The 26,937-nt window shown below is 45.7% G+C and overlaps 1 protein-coding gene across 2 annotated transcripts in view; it reads right to left on the bottom strand.

Moving 5' to 3' along the window:
- Window positions 1-14,549: 14,549 nt before the first annotated feature.
- HACD2 (3-hydroxyacyl-CoA dehydratase 2) overlaps window positions 14,550-26,937 on the bottom strand; it is a 104,685-nt gene continuing 92,297 nt past the window's right edge. For both annotated transcript variants that reach the window (XM_055258974.2, XM_055258973.2), the window contains 3 exons: window positions 25,584-25,705; window positions 23,539-23,717; window positions 14,550-17,982 (listed from right to left, as the gene is read on the bottom strand). In XM_055258974.2, coding sequence (XP_055114949.1) covers window positions 17,900-17,982; window positions 23,539-23,717; window positions 25,584-25,705 — 384 coding nt within the window. In that variant the 3' untranslated portion in view covers window positions 14,550-17,899. The remainder of the gene's footprint in view (window positions 17,983-23,538; window positions 23,718-25,583; window positions 25,706-26,937) is intronic.

The following is a 26,937-nucleotide window of genomic DNA, read 5'->3' on the forward strand; positions in this document are numbered from 1 at the left end:
AGTTCTTAACAACAGCCACAGTAGAGGCTGGGGCTGAGGAACTGATCCCATTGTGGAGACTGAGCCAGGATCCCACCTACCTTGCCCAGCTGTGAAAGCAGAGGCGGGCAGTAGGACTTCTATTTTTGGCTGTTTTGTTTTTGTGTTTGTTTTGGGTAGTGAAGATTTAGGAAACAGAGATCAGCAGCATAATTAAAAGAAGCTAATAACAAAATCAATCTGCCATGTAATTATATATGTAGCTGTTTTTTGCTGCATGGTAATTGGTCATAAATAATAAACAGTCAATAAAAACAAAGGTAACTGATTTGCCTTTCACACAGCCAGGCCATGGTCACAGCCTTCCTCTTTTTGTCTTCTTAGTGCCCCTAGACTGGCCATGGATCAGGGCTGAGAGTTTACCTGATGCCAGGGAGAATTCAAGCACACTCAATGCTGACACTCATCTGTCGTGCCTCAGTTGCCCCTATGCCCCAGGCCATTCCTTTCATCCTCTCATCAACCCCAGAACCTGCCCACGTGCCCTCACCGTGGGGGTGTCCTTTGGCTCCATTCAGCTGCCCCTTTGTGTCTGCTCTGACCTCAGGCTGGCATCCTCCTCCAATGATCAAGCACTCTGTGTGCCCCTCTCCAGTGTGCCAGGCTCTGCAGCAGGTGCTGGAGGGACAAAGGTGAAGGATACCAGTTAGATTATCAGGAGAAAACTGTGAAACATTTGGGTGTATGATGATGAAATATTCTTGCTCTGTGATGTCTCTATACATGTACATATTATTGCTCGTGACCAAGATATTTTTGTAGGACTCAAAGAGGGTTATTTTAAAAGAGAGAGAGAGAGAGATGAATAAGATCCAGTTCTTGATCGAAAGGAGCCAATAGGCTGGGAGAGGAAACAGCCTCTATACAGCTCATCCCAACGCCCATGCTAGAGGGGCGTCTACAAAGGCCGTGGAAGCAGATGTGCAGGCAGTGCTTTCACTTGGGTGAGAAGAAAGGGGTTGGGAGACAGCTCAGAGTAAGTTTCATTGAGTTGCGTCTTGAAGGGTGAGGAGGAGTTTGGCAGGTGGCAGAGGAATTGTAATAATAGCTCACATTTATTGAGCACTTATGAGGCACCAGGTGCTGTTCTAAGAACTGTATGTGTGCTGACCCATGTAACCCTTGAAACCACGTGGTAAGGCAGATGTTATTGTCTTCATTTTTAGAGGAGGAAACGGGGTATAGTGAGTTGAGTTTTGTTCCCACCAGAAAGAAGTGTCTAGGTCCTAACCCCTGTTCCCTGTGACTGTGACTTTATTTGGAAATAAGGTCTGCAAATATAATTAAGGATGGAGATCTCATTTTCAGATATTAAGATCTTATCATGAGATTACAATCTCATTTCTTGATGAGATACTTTTGATTTAGGGCAGGCCCTAAATGCAATGACTGGTGTTCCCATGTGAGAGAAGAAAGGAGAGGGGGATTTAAGGCACAGAGACACAGGGGAGAATGCCATGTGAAGGGAGGGGCAGACACTGGAGTGAAGCTGCTGGAAGCAAAGGAAACCTGGAGTTTCCAGAGGCTGGAAGCGGCAAGCAAGTGTTCCCCCTAAAGCCTTCAGGGGTAGCATGGCCCTGCCTTAGCTTATTTTCAGAAGCCATAGAACAAGCTCTCCTCTGGAAAAATCATTAGCTTGAATCACTGTGAATGGTCACCACCTCTTTTTCTCCCTCCCCCCAACAGAGGTCTTTCAGTTCCACATCAAGGAAGGGTAAGGCTACCCCCTTTCCCCAGGGTAAAAATCAATAACCCAGTGAACCAGGTCCCAGACTTGCTTTAATGCACTACAAACAAGAACCCTGCGAGCTGATGATCCTTTCCCTGAACAGCAGGCTGTTCCCACTAGTGTTTGCCTGGGCCACCAGCAACAGTTTGACTTCAAGAGTCACTCAGTAGGGGCAGTCCTAGGGCTAAGGGAGACCCCTAAGTGGAGAGACTGGAAAAGGCTGGGCTCCTGCTTTGGGGAGGAGTCTCAGGGCTTTAGGCCAGCAGCAAGCTTGGCTGCCTGTCCTGCCAGGAAGAAGAGTGACTCCCTGGCAGGCTGGTCCACACCTCCAGTGCCACTGAACTATTCAGATGGACGGTGCTGGGGCAGGCAGAGCTTTCAGGTGGACAGTGCTGGGGCAGGCAGAGCTTTCAGGTGGACGGTGCTGGGGCAGGCCCAGGTGCTGGGACTTGGGCAAGGGGCACGTTTCTGCATCTCCACTGTGTTTTTGTGTTTTTGCTCCTTTGTCCTGATTCTCAAGAGATGGCTGGGGACTGCCTGTTTTTTTTCTAGGTAAGTCAAGTCTTGCGGTAGCAGGAAGGAGACTTGGTGCTCTCATGGGAGGTGAGAGCAGCAGCCAGGACCTGGAGAACCCGAGGATGAGGGCGGGCAAGGTTTGGAAGCCTGTGGAAAAGAATCATATCATGTTTCCTGGGCCCCTGAGCGCCTGGGCTTGGGAACCAATGGACCACAGGGACACGCAGGTGCAGGTCTAGAAGCCCGTGAGTGTGCTGAGCAGCTCCACCAACCTCTCAGTGGGAATTACCCCCACGGAGGGCCAGCTGCCCAGCTCAGGGCCTTTGTAGGGCTGAGGAGGACTGGACTCCTGTCAGGGCAGAATGCAAGCAGATTTCCTCCCTTCTTTGCTTAGATTCTCCATCTACTGGTCCCTGCCTGGCATGCCTTCCCTTCCCAGGGTAGCTATTACATTTCTGCCAGGGTCTAAGCAAGAAAACAACACGGCTCCATTGTGTCAAGTTCTCAGAATTCTTTTTGTGAGTGTCAGGTTGGTGTCAGCGTCCCTAGGAGGGGCTGAAGGAGCCCGCCAGTCCCAAGGGAAAGGGACCCAGGCTGCAGGTGCAGAAGGAGCTGTATCAGGCCCTCAAGGCTAGCACTGAGCAAGACAGCAAAAATGAGGAATAGAGATGTGGGGATTTTATCATTTTGTGGGCACTTGAATGGATTGCTTTATGTTTGTGACAACAAAGGGAAGAGGATTTCGTTGTTGAGCACTTACTTTCTCTGTGTGATCAAAAGATTGACTTCAAAACGAGAGTTCTATCTCCAGGCGTTTGCCTATTGCGGGCGTTGTTTGGGCTCTGCCATCATGTGGTGCTCATGGGTAACCGGCTTGGGGGCCAGGCTGGGCTGCTGCAGCTGAGGTGATTCAAGATGGCGAGAGAGGGGCTGAATGCTCAGCACGGGGCACCGTGGCCTGGGAGCTACAGTAAAAGCGGTATAATCAGCACAGTCATGAAAGGTGTAAGTTCTGGAACTCCACAGCCTCCCTTTATAGCCAGGCTCTACCACTCACCTGCTGGTTGATTTTGTGCCAGTTATTTAACCTTTCCTCAACGATTCCTGTTTCTTCCTCTGTAAAATGGGAGTCTAACAGTATTGATGTTGTAGAATTATTGGGATAATTTCAGGAGTTAACACATGTGAAAAATATGAACAGTGCTTGGCACAGTCCATGCTGTGCAGTATCAGCAGTATTCCCTGTGGTCCTGGGCAGGGGCAGACACTTGGCTTTGGGGATTTTCGGGGAGGAGGGGGAAGCATGTCCTGAGATCCTGGGTGACTCCTGGGTGGAGCCCAGCCTGGGCCTGACTAGTGCCTAGCAGCCCGATGAGGCTTGTCACTTAGGGGAGTTCCTGTCCTCAAGGGTTGGAGGCATTGGCACCTCTGGGCCCCACTGGGGGTAGCCTGTGCACACGTGCTATGTCCTGGGACCACAGAATGGGGAAGTGGCTGAGGTTCCTGCAGGGCCAGGAGAGGAGGCCACAGTCTCTGCTCTCCACTGAAACAAACTCAGCTGTCTTTGACCATTTCATGAGCTAGGGAATAGGGCAACCCTGCAAACGAGGTATCATTTTCTCTCTATTTTTTACGTAAAAGAGGCTCAGGAAAGTGGTGAAGACAAAAAGTGGAGCAGGAATCGAACTCAGGCCCAACTCCAAAGCATCACGAGGCTCTGTCTCCAAGGAACCAGGCTGGGAGATTGGTATTGGGCAAAAATAGAACCACATAAGCCAATGATACAGGGTACTCAAGAAGGGTGTGAGAAGAAGGGAGATAACTCAGAAGACTGAAGAGTGAAGAGAATGAGAAACTGAGGGAGGAAAAGGAGAAATGAGGCCCTATGGTACCGGGGTGTCTCTGCTCTATCTCTGCTGGAATGGAAGGCCCTAGGTATGTGGAGCTCTAAATCCAGAAATCTCCAAGGCCCAGGCAGGGAACTCAAATGAGCGCACAGGCCTGGTGAGGTGACCTGGAGAACCCACTAGTAGAAAGGGGACAGCCTCTACTCAGTCCCCGCGGGTGTGCCGAGGCGTGCAGGAACCAGGTCCAGGCTTGCTGGAGTGCCACATCTTCTTTCCAGAGAAGCAGGAAGTTCATTTTTTAAAATGTGAACTCTCATAATTTTAAAATGCTGGTAACCAAAACAATTTAAAATATCATTTTAAGAAAAACAAAAACAAAAAGCCTACCGGCTGCCAGGATACAACCTCTGCTTTATGCCACTTGTTTACGTGAGGGGCTCATGGTCAGATTGCAAGTCAATCCAGGGCTCCTCAAGACCCCAGGAGGAGCAGAGTGTGTGTGTGTCAGGGCGGTGAGAATTGAGGACTCTGAGGAAGAAAGCATCCAGATTTCCAGAGAGAAGGAAACAGAGTAACACCAATGCATTGCTACCAGAAAATGCAAAAGGGACATTTACCTTTGACCACTGAGGTGCCTTCCACCAGCCCTTCCCTGTCACAGTGGGGCAGGGCCTTCAGCTCCACTGGAGGATATGAGGATACCCATGCAGAGAGGGCTGAGGGAGGAAGGAAGGAGGGATGCTTGGGGGCGGTGGAAGCCGCTCAGCTGGGCTGCTGAGGAGTGAATCACATTTCCATGTGATAGGTGCAGTTCACACTTGGTAAGGGAGCAGGGAGCCTGACTTTTCTAAATATACCAGGCAAGCCAAACAGCCACCTGGCTTGGGATTGACATTCTTGACAGGAGGCTGGGCAAGCCCTTGGATTCCATATCTGTAGGCTGCGTCTCAGGATGCTGCTCTGATTCGGGGAGAGTGGCTGAGGCAGGAGCTGGGCCTTCTGGAAGGTGCCCATGGATATCAGTTATTGGGTAAATACATGTAGGAACCTTCGGAAACCCTCACAGCCCCAGACTAAGCTGTGCAACCACGAGCTTCCAGAGGGGTTACTGGAAACTCCTAGCGGACCTCCCTCTTTCTGTTGCCCTCGGTCCTCCCAGGGCGGCCTGAAACAGTGGTCCCCTGGTTGTGTCCTCTAAGCTTATTCACGGCAGTATTCACGACATTCTTCTCAGGGCCTAGGAGGGTCCCCCCTAAATCCACAATCTCCTGGAAAGTCCCCACCTGAGATCACAGTGTGGGCAGCCCTGACTCTGCCTGCCTTGGCAGCAAGCTCAAGTCCCTGGAGGAGTAGGAAGTTACCTACTTGGCTTACCCTGAAATGCCCTGCATGCCATCCTGCAGGCTGTAGGGTGGGGTGGGAGGGATGAGGAGTGGCTCCTATCCCTCTGTCCCCCAGGCTGGAGTGCAGTGGTGCAATCTCGGCTCACTGCAAGCTCCGCCTCCCAGGTTCAAGCCATTCTTCTGCCTCAGCCTCCTGAGTAGCTGGGACTACAGGTGCTCACCACCATGCCTGGCTAATTTTTGTATTTTTAGTAGAGACGGGGTTTCACCATGTTAGCCAGAATGGTCTTGATCTCCTAACCTTGTGATCCACCCACCTCGGCCTCCCAAAGTGCTGGGATTACAGGTGTGAGGCACCGTGCCCTGCCGAGTGGCCCCTATCCCTCTTGGCATCAGTTTCCAACTCTGTACAAGTGGAGGCTGGAGGTGACAATGCCAGTCTGAGGCCCCTTCCGGGCCTGATATGGCATAGTTCCCTCAGGTACGATATGGCCTGGGGGCCTGTGGTGCTGTAGCGGGTAGGGGCAGTCTTCCATGGAGTGGGTGGAGCTGCTCCTCGGCTTACTTTGGGCATGAGGTAAAGCAGCCCGAGCTGTGGGCAGGCAGTGTCAGTGTCTGCTGCCGGGACTAGAAGGGCTTTCAGGGAAAGCGGAGCTTGATGAGCTGTCCTAATGCTGGGAAGAAGGGGCAGCAATGACCCAAAGAAACATAGGCAATGTAGGCTTTAGGCTGTGGGCAGAGGTGCCACTGGCATGGCCCACCCAGCCCAGGCCTAGGGAGGGGGCTTGGTCCCAGGCTGCTGCAGATAAGGACCTGGAGGCCTGTGAGAATCCTGTGAGCAGACTCCGAGCTACCAGCAGCTCTGCTAATGACCGGTACCCGAGGGTGATGCTGGGTCCCAGGAAAGTCAGGCAAGTTTGGAGCTCAGATGCCCAGTGCTCTGACTGCAGCAGCCATGGAACGGCGCTGCAGCCTGGGCTCCAGGAAGTGGGGTCCTCCCAGCACCTCGAAGTCTTATCACATTCACCCTGCTTCTCAGGAGCCCCAAGAGCTCAGAGAGGACTACAGTCTCTAAGGAGCTTCTGCAACCTTTGAGAGGCTGCCTTGATGGGCAACTCACGTGATATTCTGCCACAAATGAGGCTTGACCCTGGTGAAGGGAAACAGCTGTGGGCTTTGGGGTCAGTGAGATCTGGTTCAAATCCTGAATCACTCCTCAGAGAGACTTCATCTGACCACACTTTCTAACACATTGCCTTTCTAGATGTCTTCACAGTCCCTTGAACTACCTGATTTAATCATCTGTTTATGAGCTTCCTGACATCTCCCAAACCCCAGTGAAAGACTGGGCCCTGAGAATACAGTGGGAAGCAAGCCTGATGAAGTCCTTACCCTCGGGGAGCTTTCCGTCCTTGGTGGGCAAACAGGTAAGAGGCGGCAACGAGGACTGTGATGGGGAAACATGCTCATTGTCACAAAGCAAGTTAGCAAATTACTTAAAGTGGTGTTTTTTTTTGAGACAGAGTCTCGCTCTGTCGCCCAGGCTGGAGTGCAGTGGCGCGATCTCGGCTCACTGCAAGCTCCGCTTCCTGGGTTCACGCCATTCTCCTGCCTCAGCCTCCCGAGTAGCTGGGACTACAGGTGCCTGCCACCACACCCAGCTAATTTTTTGTATTTTTTTTAGTAGAGACGGGGTTTCACCGTGTTACCCAGGATGGTCTTGATCTCCTGACCTCGTGATCTGCCCACCTCGGCCTCCCAAAGTGTTGGGATTACAGGCGTGAGCCACTGAGCCTGGCCTAAAGTGTTTTTAAAAAAATTATTATGTTGTTGTAGAGTCAAGGTCTCACTATGTTGCGCAGGCTGGTCTTGAACTCCTGGGCTTAAGTGATCCTCTTGCCTCAGCCTTCCAAAGTGCTGGGATTACAGATGTGAGTCACTGCACCTGGCAAATTATTACACATGTTGCTGGACACACACTTATGCTAAAACATTCTTCACTGGTGTCTGAAATTCAAATTTAGCTGTTTGACAACCCTGGCACTGTGGGAGCATCTAGGAGGAGCACCATAGCCAGTTCTGGGACCTGGGGCAGGTATTTCCTGGAGACGGGGGCTCCAGCCACACCTGAAGGATGGAAATTAAGTAGCAAGGTGGAGGGGGAATGAGTCTTCCAAGTGGAGGGAATGTGGTGTACAAAGGCCAGGACGTGAGAGCCAAGCACCCTGAGAGCCTGATAGGCTTTTTCAGGATGGGGAGTGGAGGGCTAAGGACACAGGCAGGCAGGCACAGGTTGATGAAGGTCTTAGGTCATTTCGGGAGTCTGGACTTTACCCCAAGAACAATACTTACTGAAGGCTTTTAAGTGGAAAAAACATGATCATCTCACATTTTGTTTTGTTTTGTTTATTTGGGTTTTTTTATTTTGAGATGGAGTCTCGCTGTGACACCCAGGCTGGAGTGCAATGGCTCAATCTCTGCTCACTGCAACCTCTGCTTCCCAGGTTCAAGCAATTCTTCTGCCTCAGCCTCCCAAGTAGGTGGGACTATGGGCATGTGCCACCATGTCTGGCTAATTTTCATATTTTTAGTAGAGAAGGGGTTTCACCGTATTGGCCAGGCTGGTCTCAAACTCCTGACCTCAAGTGATCTGCTCGCCTTGGCCTCCCAAAGTGCTGGGATTACAAGCGTGAGCCACCACACCTGGCTACATCCTACATTTTTAGAAGTTGATTCTGGCTGCTGTATGGAGAATGAATTTGGGAGACCAGAAGTGGAAGGTGAGAGGCTGGTTAGGAGGCTTCAGCTGCCATCCAGCTGAGAGATGATGGTGGCTTGGACAAGAAAGGAGGCAGTGGAGGAGGGAAGTTGATAGATTTGATAGATTCAGTCCATCCTCAGCAGACAGAATCAACAGGACTTAGCTACTGATTCAAACTGAAGGGGGCTGGGGGCCAATCAGGGAGCGGAAGAGGAAAAGTGACTCCCAAGTTCTTGACTTGAGCAACTGGATGATGGGATGCCATTCAGTGAGGTGGGGAGACAGGAGGAGGGGAGGAGGAGGAAGAGGAAGATAAGATTGGTGGCAGAGGAAGAGGAGGGTGCTTCATTTTGGATAGGTTGAGGCTTTGGTGCTCATGGCATACCTCAGTGACGATGGCCAGCAGAAGTCTGAAATGATGCAGGCTTAGACAGAGGCGCGAGCCACCAGCATGGAGATGCAGCTGGAAGCCGCGGGAGCCTTACTGCTCCTCTCCAGCTCCTGCTTCAGAAGCCTGCAAGGCCGGCTGGGCAGGGACAGGGCTGAACCAGAGTCTCTGAACAGGAAGCACTGGGGCCTAAGCTCAACCCTTTCCCTAGTGCTCCATCCAGTGGGGCCGCTCCCCCTGGTCCTTGCGGATGCCTGACAGGTAGGAGTGTGGACTCCTGCAGCCTCACCTTCTGATTTTTCTTAGATGGTTACATGATGTCTCTCAGTTTTAAAGTGTTTATAACTGATTCCATTTTAATACAATGTGGGCAGAACAGAATACATCTGTGGGCCAGATCTGCTCGGGGACCACTGGTCAGGGGCCTGGGGTTCGAAGTGAGAGGAGATGCTGAACAAAACCCTCAGGATCAGGCACCTTTAAGGCAATGTTCCCCCAGATTAACCCATAAGCCCCTCCATCAGAATCACCCATGGAGTGTGCCTAAAAATGGAACCCCAAGCTCTGTCTACAGGGATTCAGATTCAGAAGGCCTGGGGAAGGTCCAGGAATCTGATTTTAACCAGCGCCATAGGTGCACACTCAAGTCTGACAACCTCTGAGTTGGGGGGTTAGCAGGGGAGATAGAGAAAGGTTGGCTTAGGCAGGAGAAAACCAAAAGAGCAGGCTCTCAAAAGAAAAGGTCATTTCAGGAAAGATGGCCGGCTGATGGGAAGGAAAGATGTTGGCTTCCTGGGAAGGATTCCAAAGTCCATCTTCATTCTTCTCCAACACATCTTCGTTCCTCCCTAAGGAAGAGGAATGTTGATCTTAATGTTCAGTTCTGAGATTGTGATGGAGCTGCATTTGCTAGTGGGAGTGATGGAGCCAATGGGCATTAAGAGGTCTGTGCACAGGGGTGTGTTTCCCTCTTCTGTCTCTCCAGTCCTAAGTAGTAAGTGGCGCGGGGTCAGCTCTCTTCTTGGATGCTTTCCTGTCCTTCCTGGCCCAGGCCCCCACCAACCGAGCATGGCGGCACATGCACTCAATCTTTATGAATTTCTGTCCTGGAGCTGGGGGTGTGTCGGAGCAGCCTTTCTTCCCATTTCAGTGGATAAGAGCTAAGTGCTGGGATGGAGAATGGGATGGGGTCGGGTGAGAGGTGAATTGAGCAGGTCTCACAGTTTCCTGTGCTGAAGCCACTACCTCTCACTGGTTTAGGAAGCAGGAGTGTTCTGTGAGGTTCTGCCCAGACTACCATAATCCTACCCTAGGGCTCAAGCCAGTTAACTGCAACACTAGTTTGCTTGTTTTCCATTGATTCTTTTGTATACAACTCCACTGGGAATGCATCGAGGAGAAATGAGAGTTCTGGGCTGGGACTGGGCATTGTTGGGCCCCCCAGTCTACTCCAAAACCGTATCATTATTTCTAACATCCAGCAGGACTGCACCCCAACTTCAACCATAAGACAGAGACTAAAAAGTGTGCACTGGCTTTCATAACAACGTCATTAGTGACCTTGAACAGAGAGGGATGATAGGAAAAGCCAGGCTAGAGTGAGACAGGAAGAGTGCCAGATAAGAAAGAGAGAAGTGGGCTGGGCATGGTGGCTCATGCCTGTAATCCCAGCACTCTGGGAGGCTGAGGCGGGTGGATCCCTTGAAGTCAGGAGTTCGAGACCAGCCTGGCCAACATAGTGAAACCTTGTCTCTACTAAAAATACAAAAATTAGCTAGGCGTCGTGTTGCAGGCCTGTAATCCCAGTTACTAGGGAGGCTGAGGTAGAACCGCTTGAACCGGGGAGGCAGAAGTTGCAGTGAGCCGAGATCGTGCCGCTGCACTCCAGCCTGGGTGACAGAGTGAGACTCTGTCTCCAAAAAAGAAGTGCTTCGTAGGTATCTCTTCCAGAGGACAGGAGAGAGGTGGAAGTAGTGGAGGACATGGAGTCGAGGCCAGCATGGGAAGAGCTGGCAAAAAGGAAGTACAGAGAGAGAGAGGCAGAATCGACAGAGTGAGGTCTGTGAGGAGAGGGAAAGATAAAAACATCTGGGGCACAAGGTAGGGATTAGTTTTGGCGAAAGGTCACCCCATCCATTCTAACAGCAGGAAAAGGAAAGGATGATCCCAGCATGGCAAGTTTCTAGATCTGGTGACAAAAAAAGTGGAAGGAATTACTATCTGATGGCTCTGTTTTCTCTGTGAAATTGAGGGTGATATCCTGAGCTGATAGTGAGTAAGAGATTGAAGGATGAAGTTTAAAGGGAATCACAGACAGTGTCCCAGGAGGCAGCCCCAGGGTGAGGCCCAGCAGATTGATCCCAGCACCACAGTTGCTGCCAGTCCCAGCCCAGTCTGCTCAGACAAGTTCACATCAAGTGGAAGCTTCCAGCCAGTGCTGCCGACACCTGAGTTCTCAGCCTAATAATTCAATTACCTATTTGATGATGGTGATTTCTACATATTTTTAAAGCCCCAAGGGGCTGGGCATGGTGGCTCACACCTGTAATCCCATCACTTTGGGAGGCCAAGGCAGGAGGATGGCATGAGCCCAGGAGTTTGGGGCCAGCCTGAGCAACATAGTGAGACCCCAGCTCTACCAAAAACCTCCAAAATTATTCAGGTGTGGTGGTGCACACCTGTAGTCCCAGCTATGGGGGAGGCTGAGGTGGGAGGATTGCTTGAGCCTGGGAGGTTGAGGCTGCTGTGGGCCCTGATCATGCCACTGAATTCCAGCCTAGGTTATAGAACAAGACCCTATCTCAAAAGAAGAAAAAAGATCCCTAGAAACGACAGAGCAGAAACAAGGAAAAATCTTCCTAGAGCCCAGGCTAAACCCCCACCTCTCATTTTTCCCCTTGGATAGGTCAATATTCTCTGATGGGGACAGCTGCCACCGATAGATAAGTATTTTTCAAAGTGTGTTCAAAGAACTTTAGCCCTGAAGAAGTTTCAAGGATAAAGGTGAAAAACAGGTTTGGAAAATTCTGCATTAACACTCCTCTTGGAGGTTGCATTCATATACAGAAAGATCTGAAACATTTAGCAGGAGAGAAAACTTTAATTTTTGTTTCAGTGTTTTAAACCACAGACTCCTCTCCCTAACATGCCCATGTTCCCATGATCACTCGGAACTAATAGTCTGTGGATTTCACCTTAACATATATTCGTTAAGTCAGCAAATCAGTTGAACATGACTATCAGCCCAGGCACAATCAACTAGTTGTGGTTAGTGAAGGACATTATCCACTTGGTATGTCCAAAGTGGCTGTCATTTAAACAACTATCTCTTGAGGAAGATTTTCAGCCTGTTGAAGAGTGAGAATAATCTGTGGCATGAACAGAAGCATTTTAAATCTGTGAGAAAACTCACAGTCCAAGAGTCAAGTTAACTGAAATCCACAGAATAGACTGAATATGCTGCAGACAAGCATTCTTGGTCCAGACACCGCCTTATAAGGTGGCCTGACATTTTCTCATGGCCCAGGCCACCCTCCAAAAATATCCAGAGACAGAATAAGAGTGGGAACTGGCCTGCCTGAACGTTTCAAATATGAACAAGCAGGCTCTCCATGAAATAGGAGGGCTGACACCTGCTTTGCAAGCCAGCTCCAAAAGCACTCTGCTTTTCAAAACCAAGTAGTTGCAGGGTCTGCGATGGGGAGGAGGGCTCTGCAGCTGGGAGAAAATAGATTGAGCCTCGAAGCACGCACCCAAGCTGGTTTCTTTGCTCCAAAAAAAGTGTTATTTCCCGTACTCCTCCAGAATATGCTTTAAAATCTGTCTTTGCTTTATATGGACAATAAAAGATCCGTGACTGATTTTCATTAGAGGGCCTCTGCCCCTTTCCGTGTCCTTGGGATGAAGCTGTTTTCCAAACTCCTTTGGCTCTTAAGGCCCCGATCGCTTGTGAGGTGCTGCCCCCCAGCGGGGAAGCCTGGCTACGACAACACCGAGGGGGAAATACAGATTCTGGCTTTAACCAAGTGCAGCATCTGGAAACACATCTGGATTGCCTCCACCCAAAGCCAAAGATAGATGTGAAAGCACTACCATGGTAACTAACAAGTCTATGCTCTGGAATTAGGGAGCAGAAAGCGTGACTTCCAAACATAAAAATATTTATGAAATGGGCACTCTAGGTGCTTATATACACAGCCTTTCACATTCTTATTTTTGCTCACCAAATGAGATTTTAGGGTGAATTGCCTCTTGTGGGGAGGATTATTTTTGGTATCAAGACTTGCCCTCATAGCACTAATATATCTTTAAATTAAAAGAAGTATTGGTCAAATAACCACACTGCTCTCTCTTCTAACTCTGGTTCTGTTATAGGCAGAGAAATGTTAATAGGTATGGCTAATTTTGGTAATAGTTGCTTAGAACAGTTTCTTCACCATTAAACTGTATGACAATGAGCCAGGCTATTTGTGAGGCTGGGATTTTTTTCTTTTCAATAATAAAAGGAATTGCAAAGCTAGTCCTCATTCTTGTTAAAGGGAACAGAAAAACACAGCAGTATTTTTGGAATGCTGTGTAACAGTAGGTCTCTTAATTATACCAATGGTAATTCCTCTAGGCTGAGGCTTATATTAACATAGTACACATAATTGCCACAAAATATGACAATGACAAATTGGAAAGCACTGGTCTCCATTACCATGCTAACATTGTAAAGGTTGTGTTTTCTGAGTAGCCTCTACTATTAACTTTACCATCTGTTCCTGTTTCAGTTGCAATACTTTTTTCATAAATGAAAAAGCCAACCTCTGAAGGTGAATAGGCTCTACATGAGGAGAGAGGTGGTCTAACCTCTGAGCTGGGAACATCTAGGCCACGATCAGATGGCATTTAGAAGGGAGGTGTTCTCCTTTGGAACAAAGACCACACTCTTAGGCCATGGTGATGATCTGAGAAAGAGCCAGCAGACTCAGGTGGGGAGCACATCACTGCTGCAGGAACCATGATCAAGACGTCACTGGGAAAAGTAACTGCGACATACCCAGCACCAGAGGCCTAGAGCTAGATCAGCTGTGACCCAGCGGAGGACACCCCAAGGCAGTGTCCTTCCCACCACTTCTTACTGCGAGCCTGAGTAAGGGGGGGCCATTCCTGGGATTCCTGTGTTTGGAGGCATTTTCAGAATGAGGTACTTGAACTTCACCACATCTTGCTTTAATATAAGATGAACAGTGCTGGGCAACAGGATCTCCCGCTGAACTTCTGTTAGAAAAGTTACACTAACGGGCTGGGCGTGGTGGCTCATGCCTGTAATCCCAGGCATGGTGGGAGGCCAAGGCGGGTAGATCACCTGAGGTTAGGAGTTCGAGACCAGCCTGGCCAACATGGTGAAACCTCGTCTCTACTAAAAATACAAAAAATTGCCAGGTGTGGTGGCGGGCGCCTGTAATCCCCAGCTACTCAGGAGGCTGAGGCAGAAACATCGCTTGAATCAGGGAGGTGGAGGTTGCAGTGAGCCGAGATCGTGCCATTGCACTCCAGCCTGGGCAACAACAGCGAAACTCTGTCTCAAAACAAAAAAAGAAAAGTTACACTTACAAATCCCCAGCTTGTTATAAGACAAGGGTCCTCAACCCCGTGCTGATTAATATCTTAGATTCCCCGGTCACTTGCATGAGGAACCCCTTGTCCCTCTGCAGCCAGCTTGCAGACTGGCTTAGCCTGAAGACTGACTGGCAGGGAAGGACTTTTTGGAAACCTCTTAATATAATCTGTCTTTCCTGTAAGTGCAGAACCATTATGAATAGCAGAATTAGATTTTAAAATTGTCAAAGAGCTGGAGTCCATAATTGAACTGAATTTCTCCCATATTCCTGCAACACCACATTCAGGCCTACTGACTATGAAAAATCACTGCACTCGCTGGTAGGTATTTCAAATCCAGGCAGAGCACACACCAGTTTATTTTGAAATGCAACACAGATCAGTATTTTATGAATATAACTTATTACTACATTAACATTATCAGGTAAAAACAGCTTTCAAATGCATGCATAGAAAGTTAAGCATAGTCTCTGGACTCCTTATTTCTAAATATACAAAAAATACATTTAAATTATATAATTTTAGTGAATCAAAGACTTATAAAATTACAATTTTGGTTTTCACAACATAGAAAAAATACAAAAATGACTATATATACGGTTGTATAATTTTTTACCCAAATTTCAAAGGAGCAGTATGTATTGAATTTAATGTTTTATAATGTTTTATCTGAAACTCAGAACTGTAAGTAATTTGCAGGTTGTACCACATCAATGCCAACCTTTTATTATAAATGAATAACCAAAAAAATAAGTGAAAAATGAGGGCACGATCTCTTCTTACACCTCTTCAACTCTCCAGCATCTAAACCTTTCCTGTCAGAAGTCTGCTCTGGAGACTTTTTTCATCTGCAAGAACAGTGCTTTATTCCATGACTAACTCTCCATGGTACCTCTGGATAATGGTTGGTACGTGTTAAATGAATGAGCCCAACCTCAGCAAACAGAACGCAGCAAGATGCAGATTAGCAGTCTGTGCCGACAAAAGCACTACTGCGGACCTCAAAGAATTCTCTCTGTCAGAAGAACGCCCCCACGGGGGGGTCTGAAACACATAATCAAGTGGGTAGTTGGGAAGATGATGCCTTGACTATGCCCTGAAATGAAACCTCTAAGTCTGACAAAATACCCACAAAAACACGACATTCCTTGTTCACACTTTATAAGAAGGTGTGACACTTGGTGGTGTGGTTGTTCTCAATTTATAGAAGAATAAATGACTTCAAAGGAGAAATGAATTCATGTTAGGGATAAAGAAACCAGTTACTGAGAAAGGTTATTGAAGGACACAGTGACATGCCTTACTTATCTGCCATAAGTATTCTAAATGTTGATGTACAAAAATACACACTGGGGTTGAGACCCTTTTTGAAAAGGGAGATGTGTGCTGTGTTCTCATTGCCAAAGTTCAACTCAATGCAACACCACTGTTTGCAACAGAATGTTTTTTATACGTAGTCACAAATTATAATAAGGAGGCCCAAATAAAACCCCCAGTCCAGCAACCCTGGAAAAGCTGCATTTTTCATCCTGATTTCTAGAATTTTTCTAAAAACAACTGAAAAAATCTAACAGAATAAAGTAATATGAAAAATATAACCCAAGTTGATTTTATTTTATAGTGGAAATACATTATGGAAGAATAAAATGAGAGAAAAGGCAAGAAAAAAATCTTTCCCACATATTTTGTCTATCAAATACAAGAATAGATTCTAATTTCAACATGTCCAAGTTGAGTGCTGACTTTAAGAAGCAGAATTTTAATGTTCAATTCAAAAATAATTTATTACACACCTGCCTGCATTAAATTTTCAAACTTCTATAAAAATAAGCACTTAAAAATTTAGTTTTCCAGGAGCTGGGCACAGTGGCTTATGCCTGCAATTCCAGCACTTTGGGAGGCCGAGGCGGGTGGATCACGGGGTCAGGAGATCGAGACCATCCTGGCTAACATGGTGAAACCCCGTCTCTACTAAAAATACAAAAAAAATTAGCCGAGTGTGGTGGCAGGCACCTGTAGTCCCAGCTACTTGGGAGGCTGAGGCAGGAGGATGGCGTGAATCCAGGGGGGTGGAGCTTGCAGTGAGCGGAGATCACGCCACTGCACTCCAGCCTGGGTGACAGAGTGAGACTCCGTCTCAAAAGAGAGAAAAAAAATTTAGTTTTCCAGTATGAGTTTTCTGATATTCGCAATTATATTTTAAATGACAACTACTCAATAAGCTAAACTTTTAAAGTCTTAAAGTTCAACAGCAACCCCCCACCCCCCCCCAAAAAAAAAGGAAGCTGCAGGGGATGGGAGAGGAAAAAAAGCTCCATGAAGAAGATACTGTGCTATTTAATACTTAATGCACATCTAAACTTGGGCTTTCACATTTTCATCCAACTCTTTATTTTTTTTTTTTTCAGTTTACCTACAGTTGCAGTACCAACCCTTTCTTGAGGAGTTTTAAATGCATGGTTGAGCAATTAAATTGTATGAGGATGTGACATGGATTAGACAATGTCGGTAGTACCAAACTATTTCTTGGCTGCTCCAACATGCGGAGATGATACTGCTTTTAGCTCATGACGGCCCAAGTGGAATGTTTTACTGACTATGGACTTAAAGCTTGGTGGAAATTAACATAGGACCTTAATTAGCGAAAGTATCCAAACAGAAGAGTGAATGAAAATTTAAAAATAAAACAATAATGGTGTATAAATCTATTCCTGAATGTTTTTCCCGACTACCTTTCTAAAGCAACACCTTCCATGTGCTTTCAATAACAGAGCCTCATTTCCTATGTGACTGGATCGGCTTCTTCAGGGCCATCAGTTCATCAGTGAGAATAGTTATGGCAAACACGTTACTCAGAGGTGTTCTGAGAATGGTGCTGTGAAAAGGACTTGTCACTTATGAGCTACTGAGCTCCCCCTTTCTGAGACCTGTCATTTTGTTAAGACATGATTGAGGCTGAGCTCCAGATAAGATATATTCTTTACGGTATACACATACTTATTAGATTCAAGCACATTTCTTAGTGGCAGGCAGTAATGACTCAATTGGAAACAAACAAAAGGGTTCTAAGTTGTTTTCTGATTATGGGCACTACCCCGAAGCTTCATAGGCATATACATTTTATAATTCATTCATTAGATATGAGGGGATAGGTCCCAGCCATAACTTCAGAGCATTCCAGAGAACAGAGTTTGCCGCTTCAAAAATACAAAGTTTCCAGCATGCAGTCAAGCACGTTGACAAGGGAATGCTAAACACACTGCAGACTGAAACATAACTATACTGCAAGCTGGGCTATTCAGCTGGTACGACTTCATTATTCAGACTGTAACTCTCAAGTACTTAGTGTTACAGGTCTTCATTGATCAGATACATGAAGGACACAGAAGGACATAAAATGCCAAATCCCTTTCTAGTGCCATCATAAATATTAGGAACTTCTGGTTGAAAGAGCATGCTGAAATGAACTGGCCAGGGTGTTTTACGTAATAACCTTTTTCTAAAATAAAATCTCAGGCCCATGTGACACTGGATTTTTGTTTTAGTTTTGTTTGAATATTTTAAAAATAGTTCTTACTTATTTTCTATGAAACGTATTGGGAACTCAAAAAATCTGCAGCATTTTTTGATCATTGAAAAGTTTGTTTTGGTGGGAGGTGCAGAAAGCAGGAATTATTCAAATTTCTTGTGTTCTTCAGTATGAGAAAGGATCTTTCTTCTCTGGTGTATCATGTGGAAGTATAACTGGGGAAAAACTGAAAAGAAAAGAAAAATTGGTTAAGAGGATGGTTTAAAATTGCATATGCTCTATTTAAAGCATATGAAGTTGAGGTCCTCTCTGACCCTCTGACTAATTTCTCATCCAGCAACCAAGCAAGGTAACAAAGTAGGCTTGGGGAAAGGAAGAAAAAACACAGAGAGACTTACCTCCTTTCTTTTCCTGCTTTAGCTGAGGGAAGAAGTGGTGTGGAATACAATGACAGACACTATTGTCACTATCATGACCTGTATCGATGCCACAGAGCAGCCAAATAATATTCTTTACACTCATTCATGTATTATCTCCACATTTATTCTGATTAACTTCACAACAACCAGGTGAAGAATTCTAGTGATGAAGTTATTATTCCTATTTCAAAGAGGAAGAATTTGAGCCCCAGAGAGGGTAAGCAACTTGCCTAGGGTCTCACAGTAAGTCACGGACAGAGTTGGGACCAGGCTCTTGGCTCCTGACCTCAGCCTAGCCCCATCTGGTCCCAGGGCAGGTGATTCTTTGGGAAGAACAACCTCTCTTGGGAAGTAGTTTTGGGTAAAGACTTGAGGAGGAGGAGGAGGAGGAATGCCACAACATTTGCTTTGAACTAAGTCAGGTTTGGATGTAAAAAAATAAAAAAAGGCCTTATGAAAAGCAAGCCAGTGTCTTAGGCACTGGGGATTCTTCTGTTCTTGGTCATTTCATAGAATACTTTAGAAAGCACTGGTTCTCAAATGAATGGGATGGTACTGCCTCCCTCGGAACTATTTGGAACTATTTCGATAGTTTGACTATTTGGAAATAAGAGAGAAAGGGAAAGGTTACTGGCATTTGGCATATGAGACCAGGGATGCTAAAACATGCCACAACGCATGACAGTACCCACTACTAAGAAGTATCCCACCCAAAATGCCTATAGTGTCCCTGCTAGGAAATACCACTTTGAGCCACTTGGCCTTCACAAGGTTACTGTGTGTAAACAACTCCAGGTGAAATGCTCTTTGCTGTACAATACCCTTCCTCTCCTCGTTTCTCCAACAGCTCCAATCTCTATTTTATTGTTATTATTTTTTTAGACAGGGTCTTACTTTGTCACCCAGGCTGGTATGCAGTGGTGTGATCGTGGCTTATGGCCTGGACCTCCTGGGCTCACTCAATTCTCCCCACTCAGCCTCTTGAGTAGCTGGGACTACAGGTGCACACCACTTCACACTCAACTAATTTTGTATTTTTTGTAGAGATGAGATCTCCTATGTTGCCCAGGCTTGTCTGGAACCCCTGGGGTCAAGGGGTGTGCCCGCCTCAGCCTCCCAAAGTGCTAGGACTATAGGCATGAGCTACCAAGCCCAGCCCAGTCTCTCTTTTTTATACTGTCACGAATATTTTTTGGAAGATAATTTCTACTACTCCCAACTCTCTCCTGACAAGTTTCTTCCTTTTTAAATGGGTTCCAAGCTGGCCAAATTTCAAATGATCCTCCCAAAGTACGCCAGGACACCAGTGCTTGTGTGACAAAGATCTGCTAACCTGCAGAGGAGGCAGCATGTGGAACAGGGTTGCCATCCACGCCATTGCTACTGCCAGGCAGGACGTTGTTCACAGAAAAGACCCCACTTAAGCATATAATTTAATAGGCAGAGAATTATTTTGGCACGAAAGCCAGAAAATCTGACAAGCTCTATAATCTAAAAACTGGAAGTAAAGATATAATTAAACCATAAGGAATGTTAATGGTAATCATTTAAAAATGTGGGGCCAGTCCCATTTCTATAGATTTACTCTAATGAAGGGAAACCGTGAGCTGGGCATGCGCAAGACCTTCCCACTGGTTGCATTTGTGTTCACACAACCCCACAGCGGGTGGCTGCAGCCTCACAGCTGGTTCAGAGGGCCTGGGGAAGGAGAATGTCTGGAAGTCATGCATTAAGCCCTTGGTGGCAGTTCAAGGAAGAAGATGGCCACGCAGACCTTCATTTCCATGGGCAGGGCCTGCCACCTACCAGAAGGGTCAGATGATGGCGCTTTCACTCCTTTACATCTCCCAGAGATTCCTCAGTACCCAGAGAAAGGAATGTGGATGGGAGGCCAAGGGCCTAGGGTGTCTGGCCTATTCTCCACAGTTCAGGCAGTGGCTTCTGGCTGACCAGAACTGTGATTCTGTCTACATCTGAATCACCTACATGTTCAGACTGAACCCGACCATGAGACTGAAAGCTTTTCAGATGCACGGCTGCTACTTTTAACAACATGAGCTACACTGAGGAACAGCACTGAAAACACCCCTCAACCCGACAACAGGCTATTGAGAATTCCACCTTCTGCTCTCCCAATTCAGGGAACACAGAATGGGGACACTGCTGGGCACGTGTGTGTGTCGGTCCCTGTGTGTTAGGGATGAGGGGGGTGTGGGTGCTGCTGGGCCCTCCTTTCTTTAAGAAGATGACCAGCCCTCTTGGGGCTCTCTTCCCCTCTGGGGAGAGAACTGTGGAGGATGAGAGCACCAGATATGCTCTCTGCCTGGGCCAAGTTTCCTTGGTTTCTCTAAAAATCAGAGGTGTGGTTAGTCACTGACAACCTGGAAAGTGCCAGCTTCTCCAGGTCCTCACCCCTCATCAATGTACCTTGCCCTTTTTTGGCTCCCTCCCCCATAACCAATTTTCACCAATTTGGGGGTGGAATGTAAACAGGCCTTAGACATCTACTGAGTCCTGCAGGGATTGTGTTGTACTAATCCTGTATATATTGCAACTACAGCAGAACAGGAGAGGAGCACCTGGCCAAGGCACCCCAATATGAGGAAACTCCTGGGGCCAAGCCTCATGAGCCACAATTTAGGCTATGTGTGCAACAACGCAACAACGCAACAACGGATAAGGCCCATGAAAAGGAGGTGTTACTTTATATAATACATGTGTATCATCAACTTGCCACTAAAGATTAAAAGAACGCTACCTTGTTTAGAAAGAAAACCAAATTTGGTAAAGGAGACTGCATGTCAACAGCAACCTCTCCTAATTCTGCATTTTTTTCTGATAAATACAAAGCTTTGGAAAGTTGGAAATGTGCAGCTGGCCAGAATGAACTGTACACTCTGGCCTCAACAGTAACAACCTGAACCCCTGAGAACATTCAGAGCTGCTGGCTCAGGCCAGAGCACAGTGAGGCCAGCAGGCACCAGGGTGACTCGCATCAGGAGAGGTGGTCTGTGTGCCATCTTGAACCTGGGTAAGGAGTCAATGGTTTGCAGGGAATCTTTTAATCATTATTTGAGATCCACCCTTTTCTCCGGTCTACAAGAGGTGAGCTGCCTTAGAAAAAGAAATTATGTTAGATTTTAACTGAGCCAAGTTCTCTTACCAAAAGGAGGCTGAGACTGCAAGGGGGAATTACTTAAGGTAAAGAAAGCAGACTTCTGTTGGGAGGGGAGTCCTTCCCTACTCGCTAGAAGAGGGGTCCCCAACCCCGACCTGTTGGAACAGAGCTGCACAGCAGGAGGTGAGTGGTAGGCAAATGAGCATTACTGCCTGAACTCTGCCTCCTGTCAGACCAGCAGTGGCTTTAGATTCTCATAGAAGTGTGAACCCTGTTGTAAACTGCACATTAAAGGGATCTAGGTTATATGTTTCTTATGAGAATCTAATGCCTGATGATCTAAGGTAGAACAGTTTCATCCTGAAACCATCCCCCCCACCGCCCAGGGAAAAACTGTCTTCCATGAAACTGGTCCCTGATGCCAAAAAGGCTGTGGGGACTGCTGCTCTAAAAGACAGCTGGCTCTGGGGTCAGTGTCTTCTCTTCCCTCTATCTCTTTCAAGACCAAGATGAAAAGCTCACAGGAGTGGGTTTCCCTCAGGAACGCTATTGTCATGGAGGCTGCGTGTGGTACCCAGGCACTGAGACTACACCAAGAGCTCAGAAGGAAGAGGCAAAGCTCAGCACTGGTTGGCTACCAGAGCACAAAGAGACAAACATGCAGACAGATAGAGGCTGCCCTGGGGAGTGGCTCCTGGAAGGAAGCCCTGCTTCCTAGAGAGGTTGGAAGTCTTGCAGGAACTCTCAGGTAGGAACCCCTAGATTTTTGTCAGTGTGGAAGCAGCTTGTTATGGATCTGATTTCATAAAGACCTCCCTGCCCCTTTCCCAGTCACCCAGTATGGTACATATCTCCTTCATTTGACTATGGTGAATTCAAATAAAGCCTGTGGTGCCCACTGGGATAATATGTGTTAGTTACTCTGGGTGTGGTAAAACTGCAACTGTGAACTGCTGCTCTAGAGACTGGAAAATGAAACTCTAAAAAAAAAAAAAAAAAAACAAAATTAGAAAGGTGAAAAACTATTAGTTAATTTTTATTACTTAAAAGTTTAGATGATTTCACATTTATCATCTGTTTGAAAATCAACTACTTTTTACATTTGAAAAGAGATGACCGCTGGTCGCTGTGATTCCAGCACTAGAGAGGAGGACTCAATCATGAATAAAGAGTGGAAAATGAATCATGAAGCAGAACTGTATCCAAGAATTTCTGCAAGATAAACACTCACATGAAATCTGGATGTAGTTTTTTTCTCACAATGCATGAAATGCAATTTTCCACAGAGGGACACAAGCATGTTGCTTTGTTAGGGTGATTCATTCCGATGATGCCGTGGAATGAAGAGAAGTCCAACCCTGTCTGAATTTAACCTGGGGTTTAGGAAAGAATACAGTATCTTTTCTAGATTAAAATAAGATTCAGAGGTACAATGGTTATAGAAATAGCAAAACGAGAAGAACCACTAACATTGTATGTCCTTGGTTATAAGAAGATCTTTTGGTATGTAGAAATCAATCATAGGATTTATAATTGAACATCAGAATTCCAGCAAAGGACTAAACTCCTCATCCTCAGAAAGTAGGGCTCACTTCACAGAGACATCAAACATGTCTTTTTCTCTGTCACTGAATACACTGATAGGCACATTTGATTATCCATATACTTAAATCTTCAGCAGTACTATGAAAATAATTGGAAACCATCTTGAAGAGAACACTGTGTCCCAATCAGTGCTCAACAAGAAAATGAAAAATTTAGAAAAAAATAAATCTATTATTATTTTATGTTTCTAGTTAACTACCAATCCCTTCAAAATGAAGTTAAATGTCTATTTCGATATAGTAACCAATGCAAAAATCTTTTTATCATGTTTTTCAAATATCATAACAAGCAGTTCTTAAGACACAGAAAACTACAATCAAGGTAAGGCCTTTAATGGCTTTTTTGTTTTCCATTCAGTACTTTCCCCAATATATACTTAACCTAGCCTGGTATTCAGTTTCAAACCCACATGCTGAGAAGGACTGCATTTTGGCAACTGTATTGAGAAGGGTTCATCTTTATTCAATTACTACTGGAAAAAATTCCTTTTGATAGCATTCAATAAAAACCAAGAATTCCCAATAAATGAGATTTACATTTACTTGGATATAGTGCAAAAACAGTCAAAGATAGTTAACTCTAGTTATTGTAGAGCCGAATTTTAAAATATAATTAAATATATGCATAACTGTTTACTTACTTGGAATGTAGGAGATCATTATTAGAATCAGGAATGCATAGTAGTCAAAAGAGAAATTGTATTTGTTGGGTAAACTGATGGAATATAGGCCAGCTTGTCTGACAAAGGGCAGAGCTGCATATATTGTGAGCAGCTCTCCTGACACTCCCATTGGGTACAGCACAATGAAAAGTGTGTACCTAAAACAAAACAAAATATTCATTACTGAGGCTCAAAGTCAGCTTTAGGAGGAAGCTGCACTTCCCACCCTTCTAATCAATACTGGTCTTTTAGAAAATGATTGTTTATACATTTTCCTGTTTACCTGCTATTCAAATTCAGGTTTTACAAGCCAGTTTTTGAAACCAGCCTACAGCAGGTATATGTTTCCAAATGTTCTAACGACGAAATAAAGGCTGTTCAGGCAGCCTCAAAATTTGGTCTGACAAAATAAACAACTCTTCAAAATTATGCTCTAAAATAACTAAAGTGATGCCAAATGCTGGTAAAGTAGGGGAACTGAGTCATGGTTTATACTGAAAGGTCCTGCCCTGTAGGTCTTGGGATGGGGTTGGGGTGGTAGTGGCGGAGGTACTGGAACATGTAGTCTAGGAATTCCACACCACACACAAAGACTGAACAACAAAAAAAATAGCACAAGCATCTGTATACTGCTACTATTTTTCAAACGTTTGTACATGCTATTGTGAAAAATCAAATATATGCAATTTAAAAAATTTATAATTCATAATAGCTTTTGGTTACTATGTAATTTTCCAATCAAAACACCCCACAATTACAATTATCATTACATGGGAGGGGAATCTGCATAATTTTTTTCTCTTTAAGAAGGAGTTCTCCATATTCCACAAAGAATTCAGAGAGCAGTCACTGCCCCATGGAACTGTAAGCCACTGTTAAGTATTGCTAAAGGAATCATCAGCTCAGACTTTAAACAGCCTTTGGCTGTTTGTGGCTCACAAGTGCAATGGACTGCAAACTTCTGGGCACAGAAATTGTGATGAAAATCTCTGAAGTGGAAGGGAAGACATATTCCCCACTGCCAATTTTAGCCACACTAAGTAGGATGGTGGAAAAAAATCTTTCAGAGGCCATGGAGAACAGTGGACGAAAGAATCTTTCTGTAAAACCAGGGCTTGGTCAACAGACTTCCCTAACAACCAGGGTAAAAAGCTTTCACAGTGGCTGTCCAGGTTGGTTAGTAACTGCTATGTTTCCCATTCTTCCCCTTTCCTAATAAAAATGTTCATTGCAAATGAGAAAAATAATAAAATAACGAAGGAGTTCCCATACTCGAAATGTTGGAAACAATCGGATTATGTCCCTAATTTAATTACTGAACTCATAAAAAGTCTAGGAACCACTGCTTTCCTTCCACCAAATAAGGCATTTCAGCTCCAGGGACAACTTGGGTCCTTCTGCTTTGTCACTCTCCCTCAAAGTCCTTCCCAGCTCAGAAAACTGCCTGCAACTGTCTCATGGACTCATTAAGGTAAGCAGATGAACTACTAGCCTTTTACCAAAGTCATCATTACTTGTAAAAACAATCAAAGCAAAATAAAAGTGATAAGCTAAAATTGCCATGTAATGTTTGTCATTACCTAAAAATTAATTTAAGAGTCACAACTTCTTGGCAAAATTGAGACTAGGAGAATAGGACTTGGTCCAAAAAAGCCCATCACAATGGCAGAAGCTCATCAGTAAAATGTGATGATATGGACAGAAAAGGGATGTTACGGCAAATCTCTGTTGATTGCTACTTGGTGATGAAATTTTTTTAAAAAAGAAAATACTGCATAATTTAACTGAAAAGAACTGATCCCAATTAAAATAATTTAAGTAAAATATAAAAACCTTAAAACAGTATTTCCGTTAGTCAAAGTTAAGTACAGACTCCTATTCTGATGAAATCTACGGATAAGATTTCTACCCAACCCCTGTCTCAATTTTATTTTTAGAAACTTGGAGGCAATATTTAGGCAATAAAGGGCAAATGCAATGACAGATCATTTCAAAAGTGAGCCTTTTGAAATGTACTTTTTTACCTGGCCCATTTGATGAGGTAAGGCAGATGGTTTAATAGACTGAATGTATAAAAGGAGTAACGGATGATTTCCGTGATCGTCCAGGCAATAACAAACAGGAGGACACTGTCTTCACTCTGTACCTGAAGGAAGAGGAAAACAAAAGAAAAAAAAACACACAGATGACGTTAATGAAGACAGTGTGCAGCACCCAGCAGAGCCAGGGAGTGAGTCGGCACAGCCGCTGGTCTCTATCCTCAGGACCCCTGTACAGCAGAAAGAGCTTGCGTGTAGAGCTGGGGCCTAGGATGACAGCTGTGTACATCCCACAGATGAGGGCCAAGTGTGAAGGGCCTCAGTCACCAGGAGCAAGACCAGCAGGGTGGGGGTAACAAACACGAGGGGTGGGGATTTGCAGGTTTGCCAGCCTCATGCAGAGAATGTGGACTGATGTCAGTGGTCACGCCTGTAATCCCAGCACTTTGGGAGGCTGAGGTGGGTGGATCACATGAGGTCAGGAGTTTGAGACCAGCCTGGCCAACATGGCAACACCCTATTTCTACTAAAAATACAAAAAATTAGCCAAGTGTGGTGGCACATGCCTGTAATCCCAGTTACTCAGGAGGGCTGAGACAGGAGAGTCGCTTGAACCCGGGAGGCGGAGGTTGCAGTGAGCCGAGATAGTGCCACTGCACCCCAGCCTGGGTGACAGAGTGAGACTGTCTCAAAAAAAAAAAAAAAAAAAAAGCACAACTGAAGATGAGGCTAGCTCACAGAGCAAGAAGAATTCCAGTGAGGGGAGGGCTCGGGACCATCTGTAAGGCAAGAGCCCATTTATTTCCTCCCATTAGAGACTTCTTCCCCCAAAGGAGGCCTGCATTAACTCCTCCATGATTAGGGAAGCTTCCATGCTGTTCCCAGGAGGCAGTTAGAGCCAGAGAGCTTTGAAATCCCCAGCCTCCTCTGAAGTTGTTTTTATGCTGAAAAAAATAAATAAATAAATAAAGGTTTAAAAGAGCCCCTAGGTGATTTTTAGGAGGTATTCTCTTGTGTTGAAAATTTACTGCCGTGGCTTTAACTTTCAGCACCTCCCCCAATCCCTTCCCAGTTGAGTTTGTAATGACCTTTTGTGCTTGAAAATCAGCAAGAAATACCCTTGCACTCCAATTCATATTAGTTACCATGCATCAAAAAACAACAACAAAAAAAACGGTCCAAGAGTCGGATGTAAATAAGAAATCCCACCCCATAAACTGAACAAATCTTGATGACAAGATGGACTTTCTGTCCCACTCCTAATACCTAATACAGCAAGGGAATGGCATTCTAGCCTTAACTTTTGCTTCTTTCCACTTGTAATGTTAATAGTTTTTAG

Source organism: Symphalangus syndactylus, chromosome 21, assembly GCF_028878055.3.
Source record: "Symphalangus syndactylus isolate Jambi chromosome 21, NHGRI_mSymSyn1-v2.1_pri, whole genome shotgun sequence".
Lineage (NCBI taxonomy): Eukaryota > Metazoa > Chordata > Mammalia > Primates > Hylobatidae > Symphalangus > Symphalangus syndactylus.